The sequence below is a fragment of the Symphodus melops genome (assembly GCF_947650265.1).
Source record: "Symphodus melops genome assembly, chromosome: 1".
NCBI lineage: Eukaryota > Metazoa > Chordata > Actinopteri > Labriformes > Labridae > Symphodus > Symphodus melops.
The window spans coordinates 33058629-33071549 of NC_136691.1; the positions used below are offsets into that span (position 1 = coordinate 33058629).

Sequence of the window (12921 nt, forward strand, 5' to 3'; positions counted from 1 at the left end):
AGTTTATGGACACATCTCGTCAGTGAGCACAGACAGTTTGTCCTCTCTCCTGTTTATTCTGTCAGCTGGCCTCAGTTGCTGAGTCACCTCACAGACGGGATCCGACTTAGAAAGGAGAGATTAAAGAGAGAGAGTCTCCTGCGCGGCTGCAGGTTTCTAAAGCAGCACACTCCTGCGCTGAGTCGCAGCAGCTAAGTTTACACGTAGCCTGGTGTTGATGTCGTCACTCATTTAGGACAGAGTTTACGCTCGACTCACTATTTCAAGTGTTACACCAGCTGAGATAGTTCCAACGAAGGCAGAAGTTACAACCTCAATCTATAGCTCCAAGTCGTGTATTAGTCCTCTGTCAAATGTGGTTGTCATGGTGATGGGTTTTGAAAGAGGAGATAACTTGGAGGATGAGGAGGTGCAGAGGGTTTTACCGGCTGTTCAGTATCAGCACTGTGTTCTCTGATAGATGACATAATATTAACAAATGACCTGATGTTTTAGATGCAGACCTCGCCCACCTGATGTCTCTGTTGTTATTTAAAGGCACGGTAGGTTATTTCCTCCAGATATTCTTTTTAGGTTTTTGGTTGAAATTGTCTTTATGTCCTGACAGTAATTAAGACCTCATGTGCGCTGAAAAACCTGTAGCAGCTGTAAGACTGTAAAAACTTCGACCAATGTCTGATGACGGTTCATTTTTTATAAACCAATCACGCATCTCTACCCCATGCATGCACGAACCCACACTCAAAGCATGAGTTGAAATCCACTTCTGGACCAATGGTGCTAGAGCATGTAAGTAAAGGGGCGTGGCTTTAGAGGGAGCGCCAAGGGGAGAGACTGAGTGAAGAGGATGCTACTTTCAAAATCATGCTAGTTTTCAAACATTGCCAACCCTGCCTTTAACACGAGCTGTAGATTAAGGGTGAAGGCTTTAGTAACTTTAACATGATGATTCTTTGTCATATTTTCCAAACATTTTCTGCGTTGTTTGTGGAGGAAGTTATTTTAAATTGTTAGTTTGTTCAGAGACAATGACACACAAAAGGCAGCACTGTAACAAATAATCAATTAAGAAAATACTTATCACTGATTGGTCAATTAAAAGTCATTTCTGCAATATTATTTTAGTTAGTTTGGATGTTACAGTCTACTAAAATGTATCCTACATCTCCATGGTAACCATTGCACAAACTATCATAAGTGTTAGTGTAGACTTCACAGCAGAACTAAATGTAGCTGCTCCTTTAAAGGAAGGTGTTTTCTTCCCTCTGTGTACTCATGAAGGATCAGAGTTGAGTCTGTGTGATAAAGCAACGAGGAAGCTCTTTCATCTGCTCTTCTGTTGCATACAGTAATAATTATTCAGGTCTTTTACAAGCTTTTTGTAAATTGTCTTAAGATAACAATTGTTTAGAATTTGTGCTGTACAAATAAAGATTGATTCATTGATTGAAACAGGCAGCAGGGATTGAGGAGGTGTGAATAGGTGCATGGGTGACTACAAAGTCTGAATCTGTCCACCTGGACTTACCTGCAGAATCGTTCCAGTCAAGTCCAAAGTACAAGTTCATGTGAAGTCGGGGTAGGTGGATGTGTGAGCACAGCAGGTAAAAGTCTGAAATGTTCACGCTAAACGAGCAGGCAGGGCAGTCACGTCCTGTGCTTTATAATATGCAGACTTTAGCTCAAATGTCTGGACTCTCTTTTTTTCCATGAAACTAAGGTCGATGTAGATGCTCGCACATCACAGCTAGAAACACTTTACTGATCCTCATGGGAATGTGTCCAACATCAGTTTGTTCTGATGTAGAACAGAAATACAAGCCTGGCATGATGCATACTATATTATCATTTATTTATTAAGTATAGGTTTTCCTTATACTATAATATGTCACTTGGTAAAAAAAAAAGATATATGTACAGTACACTATTACTGTATTAAAAAAAATAGCATTAACGCTTTTGGAGTAAACTTGACTTTTGATTTTCTAGAAACCTCCTGTATGTGTATGCACATTGGTGGTTGCAAAAAACATTAAACAGTCTAATAAAAGTAACGTTTTTTTTATTCATCAGACAGATTTTTATGCCTTCATGCCATCGGTTGAGACAGACTTGAGCAGAATTTGTTAGCATCCTGCTGCTAATGGTTCACATAAATCCATATTATGACAGGACAGTCACTCGCTCCTACCTGCTGGAGGCTGACCTGCTGCACACACGTCACCGGGAAAGTGCTCCAGGGTCTGTGTATAGGCCTGTCAGATCCAATAAACATTTGTTTGTGTGTGTGTGTGTGTGTGTGTGTGTGTGTGTGTGTGTGTGTGTGTGTGTGTGTGTGTGTGTGTGTGTGTGTGTGTGTGTGTGTGTGTGTGCATGTGTGTGTGTGTGTGTGTGTGTGTGTGTGTGGTTTCTTCAGGGAGTTTGCCAAGGAGAGAGAGCGGGTGGAGAAGAGGCAGGAGTTCCTGAAGCTCCGCAGACAGCAGCAGATAGAGAGAGAGTTGACTGGGTACCTGGAGTGGATCTGCAAAGCAGGTCGGGCATACGCACACACACACACACACACACACACACACACACACACACACTCACACACACACACACACACACACGCTTGCACACATAAAAAATGCAGTTGGTTTTGACTCGGGTAGCTCTGACTCCTTTGAACTCAGGTGTTTTTGTGTTGCAGAGGAGGTGATGCTGGCTGAGGAAGACAAGAACGCAGAGGAGAAATCTCTGGATGGAGCGTGGTACAAAAGGAAACAGCACAATTCTGGTGAGAACTACCAGCTTCACAAACTATACTGAAAGTAGAAAATAACATGTCAGCTTCAGAAATGTTTCTTTTTACAGCACTTTAACACAAGACCAAAGAGGAATGGTGACAGGAAGGTTGTTTACATTGTTAGAGGAACATGGGAGGCCGTATCAGGGACATATTATACTTCTCTTCCATCTTTTCAAACAGTCCCCCTGTGCTCTAAATGAAATATTTGTGCTGTGATTTGGTCTAAATATATCATGAATCAAGCAGCAGCAGAGGTTTGTGACCCTGTCTAAACCAGCTCTCTCAAAACGCTCCGTTTTTGTGTGTGTCTCTTTAAATACAATTAACATCCTTAGTTTTCCAAAAAAGACTTCACTCCTCTGTAGTAAGAATAAAAATGGCAGGCCTGTGCAAAAGTTTTGTTCTATGCTGGGGTTGGAGTCCATGGGTGGAGAAAACAGGGGAGGGGTTTTTTGGGGTTTTTTTTTAACCAAAATCCAACAGAAAGTGAGGGTGAAGAGGAGGGAGTGAAAGTTCAAAATGAGAAATTACAAAAAATTATGCAACTTGTATGAAATACAAAAAAACTTTCAAATTGAGACATTAGGTATCAAAGCTGTTGCATCGCAAATGCAATCCTAAAAGCACCAACGCTATGTGCTGTAAAAATTGCATTACTGTTCCTTTGTGTCGAAGAAAGTCTGAAGTTTGATTTTTTTTAAAGCCTGCAGCGACGCTTTATTTGCAGCATTTGTTGGCAAACAGCCAGTGGACAGAGTTCGGCTCGAGAAAAAATACAAGCATTTTGTATGTGAAAGCAAATCATTTTCATCAAGGGATTTTAAGTTTATGTGTTTTCTAGCTAAGGTTATACTGCAGAAACGTTCAAGTGGAATTTTGTGTCTTATGTCATGTTGTGCAAACACAACTTTGGTAAGACAGAACAGACATCTCTGATCTCATTAAGACTGACCTGGAGAAATCACACATAGGGATGTGTCATAGTGTATTGGTCCAAAAAGAGTTAACATGGGAAATAAGGCTAAAATAGCAAGTACTTCAATAAAATAAAATAGAACATAAGAACCAATTACCAATGTATAAAATAGAATTAAAACAATGTCAAATGTAAAGAATATTTAAAAAAACCACAAAATGTACAAAGGGTGCATGAAATGAAAGAAAGGTTACATCTATAGTTAAGTATTTGTTGTATAATAACAGACAAAGGTAAGAATTCCCACAACATCACCAGACCCCTTTTTATTATCTAAGTATGAGGAGAAGAATTTGGAGACTAAATTTAATAAACGGTCCAATGAAAACAGATTTGAGTCAAATGGATAAAGTAATAAAGAGCCATAAAACCCTGTGATTTTATTACACACCTTTGTTGTGTAAAATAAAATAATAAATCCTTTAGCGTTGTAATGTAACATTAATTAACATGTCTGATGATGTTTTTGCAAAGTGTCAAACTTCTCCTGTCCCGTTTTTTTTAAAAATTTATTCTGTATTCTTTTCCTCTTTATCTCTTTTTGTCTGTTTTATTTTGTTCAGCTTTCTGTTTCTGACAATTTGCTGCAGCACACAGATGAGAATAGTTTTCACTGGAACCTTTTTTTTAAAAATACTCTTGAATTGTGCATCAGCTTGTTTTAAAATAGGAATGAAACTCAAATACAATGATAGCCTGAAAAAGCTTTGATTTGTGATCCCAGACTCACCGGGGCCAAATGATTTCCCCTTAATCGATGATGGGACAGATTGAAGCTCTGTTAAGGTGCATCATAAGTCATTACATTAATCCGTTGTTTATAGCAGCTGGAGAGAGTGTGTGTGTGTGTGTGTGTGTGTGTGTGTGTGTGTGTGTGCTCTTACACACATCCTCTCCTTATCGAGGCTGCACCGCCTCTTCTCTGCAGCTTCACCGAGGGGAACAGTCACAGTGATTATGGGTGCGGGGTTGGGGGGTAATGAGATTAAAGTGAAGAACAGAGAGCGAGGCTCACTGGAGTTCAGAGGCATCATGGGAGTACGATGGTCCTTCACGCATTTATACCACTCTTCTCTTCTTTTCTCTCCAGTTTTTAAGACTCCTTGATTTTTTAGTCAGAAGTGGACAGCTTAAAGTCCGTCAGGGAGAAAGTTCTAGCGATATAACAAAGCTGTAAGTCATTAAAGGGAAAAAAAGATCTTATGGCTCCATAGTAATGCATTTACAGTTGAAACCACTATAATAGTTTCTCTTTATCTCCCCAATTATTTTCCTGAAAATGCTGTTTTTCTATAAACTGTAGGCAGTAACCCACTGGCACCTGAAGCACACCAACCAGCAAAAACAAGCAACCAGCAGGGTCGTCACATGACCAAAACACTGCGCTCTCTGTTCATGTTTGAATTTGTTTCAGTCTTAGAGATTGAAATAAAATCCTATAACCATGTAAACAATTTTACAAGTCATGTTTAACTGTATCTATAAAGTAAAAGTGATCGTTGTTGTTTGTCCTTTGGTTTATTATATGATCATTTCTCCTGTCCTTTATTTGGCTGTTTTTACCTTACAAGACTGTTTGTTTGTTTGTTTGTTTTTTCCAAGGGTTCCAATCATCTAAAATATCTGAGATCATTTTCAGTACAATCCAAATATACAGAGTTTAAATGTACAGTAACTAACTGAGTTATAAGTGGACAATGAACATGGTGAACAGGTCAGGTAGTCGGATATATGAGAGGGCTCGCTGCAGCTTCCTGTAAAGGTCATAGATGAGTTCATGTGTTACAGCAGGGTCAAATTAGAAAATCTGAGAGTTTGTGAATGAAGACTGAAGCATGCCAGAGAGATCAAGACTGAAATGGTTTGTGAGCTACAGAGTCTGTAGTCCACGTCTTGAATCCGACCTCGGTCTTTCACTGCCTGTCATCCCTCACGCTCTCCTCCCAGCATCTCCTCGCTCTCTTCAGCTCTCCTGTCCAATAAAGGCAAAATATGGGCCTAAAAGAAACTTACAGAATAAAAGTTAACTGATGGTCCAAGTTAAGCTTTACAAATCTACTTTCAGTCTGAGGAGGTGCTTTGTGAAGAGTGTGATTCATTTCTCTACATCCTGTGTTTGCAGTGCTGAAACGGACCAAGAAGAGTAAGAACGACCTCATCAATGCCGAGGAAGGAGAGGACCACTACACTGACATGCCATCTGTTGGTGAGGACCATACCCCAGCCTGGAAACTGATATATTGCTGCATGTCTACAAACTAAAGAGCCTGTCCTCCAAACTATGCGACTCCACTGGTCGTTTGTGCAAGCGTGAAATTACGACCCATATTTACGTTTTAGAGGCAAGCGACCTCTAGCGGAGGTATAAATAACCTCGATCCGGTGAATGTGCGTTCGTCATCGAATGACGTTTGAGCCCTAACCCTAACCCAAGTCCAAGCTAGCTAACGTTTTTCCCAAAAGAATAGTTAATTACCACTTACTTTGGTAAGCATATTAAGCAGGGTGACGATTTACTGGCATTTCTCCAGTTCGCCAGTAGGGGCGCTAATTTAGGAAACGTCTCCTTTAGGAAACGACCTCTACGGTCGTATAGCTTGGAGGAGTTGTTGAAACTAAACCACTGTTGAGTCTGAATGCCTAGTGAAACTAATCAGCTGCTGGTTTATGCGTTATCCAGGTAAACAATGCTAAATGATACACAATGAGTATTTCATCCTTTATGAAGATGTGTTGTTGGTGAAACAACATTAGCACCTGGGCTTTCACACCAAACAGCTGCTATTATCCTCAAAGTGAAGTTCAAACTGGAGCCCAAAGGTGTTGTCCTGCTGTGAGCCAGGTAGATTTAGCGTTTGGTGATGTATTGATTGATTCACCTTGCTCTGCCTCACCAAACACACCAACACGTGATGATCCCATACAAATCACCTGGCATATAAAAAAAGAAAGCCAGTGCAGGTGAGTTTGAGTCACCAGGTGTTCCAGGATGAGTCAGGGGTCTGGATTAAAATAGACCAGGTAATGATGAGTCCCCTCGTCTTCCTGAGCTTGTAATGAAAACCTAATAGAACCATTTTTCTCCTTCTCATTTGTGTCCACTTCCACCTGACATGTGAGCTTAATTTAAATTACAGAAGGTTTGATTTAGTTCAGACTACATGAAGAAGACCTTGGCTCTGTGTGTGAGATAGCCAAGGTGGTCACTGAGGGTACATTGCACACAGTTAGTCCACTTGTCTTTGTGGTATTCCCACATTTTTGACCGAGCACATGAGCTTCATTACTCTAAAATAAACTGATGAGATTATACTGATGAGTACTTTCAACTGACACATCTCCAGCTCTCCTCGTCTGTCACATAGCTCAGGTTAAGAGTTCGTCCTGTGCACTCAGACACAGTCTGGATCTGTTTGGATGACCTCACTTTTTAGACCTGGTAACTTTATTGCCGTTTTGCACGTTTTGTCCCAACTGCCCCCCCAGGGTCGCCGTTCGCCCGGGCCAGCGTGAAGAGCCAAAAAGAGAACTCGTCTTACTTCAGGAGGAAAGAGAAGAGAATCCGCTTCACCATCCGCCGGCTGGTCAAGTCTCAGAGTTTCTACTGGACCGTTCTGTGTCTGGTCGGCCTGAACACGCTGTGTGTGGCCATCGTACACTACGACCAACCCGATTGGCTCACAAATGCACTATGTGAGTGTTATTATAATACAGCTAAGCTGCTATTGTGTCATATTCATTAGTTTTATTATATTTGACCATTTGCACAGACACCAACACATTACTGAAAAGATGATTAAGTCTCCCTCAGTGTCACTCCCCTGCAGTTTGTTACATTGTCAACAGTGAAGGTTTCTTCATTGTTATTGTTCCCCTGTGGCCACTCGTCAAAGTGCAGCCCATAAGGCTTAAATGAGCATTTTTACTTTTCACCGCTATTTTAAAGAGACACCCATGTCCTGGTTTTAGGACTCATTGACGCCTCACTCTATAAAGACCGTCTTAAGATATTCATTTCTAAATATAGGAATAGCAGAGCAACAGTCGGCTTATCTTAATTACTGTCAGGACATAAAGACAATTCAACCAAACAACGTAAAAAGTTTATCTTGAGAAAATTACCTACCGTGCCTTTAACTTAATAAATATTTGGACGTTGCTCATTTATCATTGACATACTCCTGTTTTTTTTTGTTTTTTATCAGTAAATTCCAGCTGTTTTTATCCCCTTTTCTGTTTATATTCCTTATTATTTTTCGAGCACTTTGTGACGTTGGTCAGACCAGTGCTACATCAATTAAAGATTATTCTTATTGTCGTCACACTAACATACTTTCTTTCTGTCGTCTGACGAGTTTCCTTGAAACGTGCTGTGAATTAAAGAAGCTTCAGGACCTCTGTCCAGTGATGGCTCTCTGTGAGCCGGCAGAGGCCGTGACAACAATTCCAGAGTGCCTCTTATCAGGTTACTGTTGCTAGGATACAATGGTTGGCTTGCGGCACTGGTGACAGTTATGTCTGCTTGAAATTGCTCCGTATGCTCGGTATCTGCTTTTATTAAAAAACAAAGAAAACATCACAGCAATGTATCGGCTCCTGTCACTAAGCAGCTGGAAATTAGACACAGAAAAGACGAGTTTGATTTGTTTCACCCCTTTTTGATTTGATTGGTCAGTGAGGAATAGGTGACCATGGGGCTTTTCAACAGGCTGGATAAGTAACTGCTTGGGGTCCCAGGCCAGTAGGGGATCTGAAAAAAGTTTAAACCCCAGCTGTGAAAAATCTTTACATTTATGCAGAAAAAAAAAAAAAAAGTCTTTACAGGATTTGTAATTAATTAATTAATCTAATTAATCTCATTTTAATCTCATATCTGTTTAAGGACCCCAAATAAAGAATTCAAATTTCATGACATTACAAAATTGTAGTGCACTACTAATAAAATGAATACATTAAGAAGAGATGAGTTGAAATCCACATTATTATTAGTGATTGAATAAAAGGTTTTTATTGAAAAGAAGTTCTTTTCATAATATGAATTTTCAATTGATGGGCCCTTTAATCTTATAATTATGACTCTTTTATTAAAATTGTTCAAATCTTATGAATTCTACATTTTTATTGCATAATCACGATTCACTATCTCACAGCCTAATCATGATGATTTTTTATGATATCAAACTTTTTTTTTTAATTAATTAACAATGCCTTGTCTCGTTTCTGTCCTCAAATATTTCATCAGGGAAATGTAGACCCTGGGTCTTTGCAGACACACAGTGACCTGGTTCTCCGGTTTGGGTTTTGGTCCTGGCTGCTCTCGTCTTGCGCGCTTGTCTTCGCCCTCTTGACTTTATAAATGAACCGAGCTCCGTCCTCCAGCGGAGTTGGGGCTGCTCGTGAGCTGCTGAATGGACGCAACATTTTCACCTCAGTCCAGCTTTGTTTGGTTTGGCTAGCAAGGCATGTTTGAAGTCACAAGTACGGGTCCTTCAATGGGCCAAGTTTCGTTTCTGGGTAAAAGTTACATAAAATGTTTTATTCATGTGTGCTATAATTAAACTTGCGTCATTTTTTATAACGCGTTAATTTGCAGTGTAATTAATTAACCAACCTAATTAACGCATTAAAGTGACAGCTCTAATTTTGACATGTTTATAAATGCTGGTTGGAGGGGCACAGCTGTATGTGACAGTGACGGGCACAGCAGTGTCTCAAACGTTCATTTGAGAGCGCTCCTGTTAGACAGCTAACGAAACTTTAGTGCTCAGGAGTCTGAGCGCTGAGAACACTCAGCTGGTTTAGTGAATAGGTGCTTCCTTAGTGGCCCTCAATGTGTTCGTTTGAAGTTGATTTGTGTAAGAACAAGTAAGTAGCATGTAAACTAATTACACCAATTACAGCAACAGGCCTTTTTAAAAAAGTGATGTAACAGGCTGAGCAGAACACAACTCTGTTAGTCACATAAACTACGCTCTCGCTTTTCTGTTATGCAAACAATAATAATCGACTTCATATAGCGCTGGTTGCTTCCTGATTAAGTGTGCACAGGTCATGTTCTCCAGTTCTTGGATCCACGAAGTGAGAAAGTTCGATCACTTTGTTGGCATTAAGTCTTGTATTATTATGTTTGGCATGGTGGACGGCACTGACTCATATAGCAGAGGTCTCCAGCCTTTCTCAGGACGAGAGCTACTTTCAAAAAATCAAACAATTCACAAGCTACTTCTACTCTCCACATTTTTGTTTTGTTTTTGCAGAATCAGCACATTTTAATATTATCATATGCTTAACTTTAATGAGATTTCTGACACTGCATGCAGTCAACTAGGGCAGTAGATTAGAGTTTGCTACTGGTGAGGTTTATGCATGGTGCAGATTCTTTTTATTTTATTTTTGAATATTTTGGATTTGCTTGGCGAGCTCCTTATTGAGGGCCTGTGTCTTGTTGGAGACCCCTGTCATACGGCCTGACCTGCACACTGATGTTCTATGCACCTGCTTCTTTTCTCACTGGGTTTGTTCTTCCTGTGCATTTTCTGCTCTCTGATGTCTACTCAGAGACACACACGCAAACATGGGTCACACGAGTACCATTGTACATTTCACAGACACATGGAAGAGCAAACACACAGGTCACACAATGCATCATGGGAGAATACAGCAGTTATTTCCTCAAACAATAGACTCTTTCTGTGTCTTATTTGCTGAGGGCACAGCTGAACAGGCAGCAGCAGCCCAGCTCAATTGAATTGTAGAAATCAGCGGAGAGGGCTTTTTTAACCCGCGGGCATTGATCTGTGTGTTTTTTATTGTCCCCTTACAGACCTGGCCGAGTTTGTATTCCTGGGCCTGTTCCTGGCAGAGATGTCCATGAAAATGTACGGCCTCGGCCCCCAGAACTACTTCCACTCCTCCTTTAACTGCTTCGACTTTGGGGTGAGCCGTCCCGAGTGTAATCAGCCCGCAGAGGTTTTTAGAGCAGGAGCATGCGAAGAGTTAATCAAAGGGATTTAAAGGCTTCTGGAAAGATTAGCCATGTAATGTCTTTGGATGGATGTATGGATTATATATTAGTAAATGCAATCTGTCGAGGTCTTGTGTGTCCTCAGGTGATTATTGGCAGTATTTTTGAGGTGATCTGGGCTGCTATTAAACCGGGCGCTTCGTTTGGGATCAGCGTGCTGCGGGCTCTGAGGCTGCTCAGGATCTTCAAAGTCACCAAGTGAGTCAGCAGAAATGTTCATCCTGAAACACTGCGCATGTTGCTGCATTTCTGAACATTTCTGAACCTTCATAATCCCGAATTTGGGGATCAATAAAGTTATATCCTAATGTGTGTGTGTGTGTGTGTGTGCGCGTGCGTGCGTGTGTGTGTGTGTGTGTGTGTGTGTGTGTGTGTGTTTGTGCGTGTGTGCGTGCGTGTGTGCGTGCGTGTGTGCGTGTGTGTGTGCGCGTGTGTGTGTGTGCGCACGCGTGTGTGTGTGTGTGTGTGCGTGCGTGTGCGTGTGTGAAGGTATTGGAACTCTCTGAGGAACCTGGTGGTGTCTCTGCTCAACTCCATGAAGTCGATCATCAGCCTGCTCTTCCTCCTCTTCCTCTTCATTGTGGTCTTCGCTCTCCTGGGCATGCAGCTGTTCGGTGGCCAGTGAGTTGTTTGTTTTCTGCTCCTGCTGGCAGTTTAATACAAGTTCAACACAACTTATGTGAGTGACACATCACTTTAGTAATCCTAGAAAACAGGCACAGCAAAGAAACCTTTTCGTCCACAGTGTCCCTAAACACAGTGCTGATTATACAGCTCACAGTTTGTCTGTAGGAGGCATTACTCCTTTGAAGGATTCTTAGAAACTTGAATACATTGATTTCATTAATATTTAAGGAATAAAGAATTGATCAACGTCATATTAAGCTTCCTATGGATCACTCACGCCCACCTCTGCAGACTCAAACATCTCAGCGTTCCCATGAAATATCCAAAACTCAGGAAGTCTTTGCGCCTTGTTTAGTTGCTTATTGTCATTATTCTTACTCTCATTATTAAAGGGCATGAATTAAAAAATGCGTATTCTTACAATAATACTTAAAATGCACCTTTTAAAACCGGATTTACGAGGTGCAGCACAGGCTGACATTAAAAAGAGGAGAGAAAGGCTCGGACCTTTTTAAATAAGTCGAAGGTGATCGAAACAAAACCGCTCAGCTCCCGACACCTGCGTGCTAAAAGAGAGACTCGAGTGGAGAAACGCTCCGAGCTCTTTGGCCTCTTCTTTAATGCGGATCAATACGAACCCAACCCAGACAAAAAGCCACAGATTTCATTTCTTGAGCTGGAAGGAGTGATTATAATGATTGTGGTTTTGGAGTCAGACTTAGAAAGTGTTAAGAGAAGTCCCAGGGTGAACTCTGGCTGTGTTTTATTTTCTTCCAGAGTACAGGAAGTCATTTATGTACAAAAGTTAAGTTAAGTGCTGTAGGCTCTTACAAACAGGGTGACTGTGCACACCAAGGCGTGTCGACACTGTTTGCCAAATGTCTCCTTTGGTGACAAGAATAAAAAGGTCAAAGTGAAAAATGTGGAAGTGAAGTGTTTGAAAGGTAACACGTCACTTTGTTTGACATGAATGTTAACCTGCTTCCTGGATCTCTCTTCCTAACTCTCTAAAGTAAACTGAAGCTAGTAAAGTGTATAAGGGCGTGTGAGACCTGCCTTTGCATGTTAGGCGGCACACAGTGCTGCTGTTAAATGAGACGCAGGGTGCTAAGATGTTGGATAAAGTCCCTTGATTGTAAGTGAATGTTTGTTTTGGGAGTAACCTGAATCAAACCGATCAGGGTGTCATCTCTCATTCCCTCTCAGAGCCAGGTGCAGCTGTGTGCCCGACCACACCTCGTTTTAAGACAAACATGCCCAAGGGCGCTCACAGCCGTGTTCAGGTGGAAAACAAGACTGACACTTGAGCTGAGCACCAAAACTCTCACCTCTGTCCAATCACATGTCAGGGTTCATTGAGTTGATTTGTTGTTTGCATGATGTCAACAAAGCTTTTAGTTCAGACTTGACAGTTTCAGAGGATATGAAGGATTTGAATTACTCACTCACTTACTTGCAGTGCAGTCCAGTGTTAATTGGAAACACTTTCTGTTTCATGTGTGAATT

At 41.1% G+C, this 12921-nt stretch overlaps 1 protein-coding gene across 1 annotated transcript in view; it reads left to right on the top strand.

The window, feature by feature from the left end:
- The window catches only part of cacna1ba (calcium channel, voltage-dependent, N type, alpha 1B subunit, a), a 139856-nt gene that overhangs the window by 67030 nt on the left and 59905 nt on the right, over nt 1-12921 (top strand). The window contains exons 8-14 of the mRNA XM_079368069.1: nt 2417-2532; nt 2690-2776; nt 5887-5970; nt 7251-7457; nt 10588-10700; nt 10874-10986; nt 11278-11409. Of these exons, the coding sequence (XP_079224195.1) occupies nt 2417-2532; nt 2690-2776; nt 5887-5970; nt 7251-7457; nt 10588-10700; nt 10874-10986; nt 11278-11409 (852 nt within the window). The remainder of the gene's footprint in view (nt 1-2416; nt 2533-2689; nt 2777-5886; nt 5971-7250; nt 7458-10587; nt 10701-10873; nt 10987-11277; nt 11410-12921) is intronic.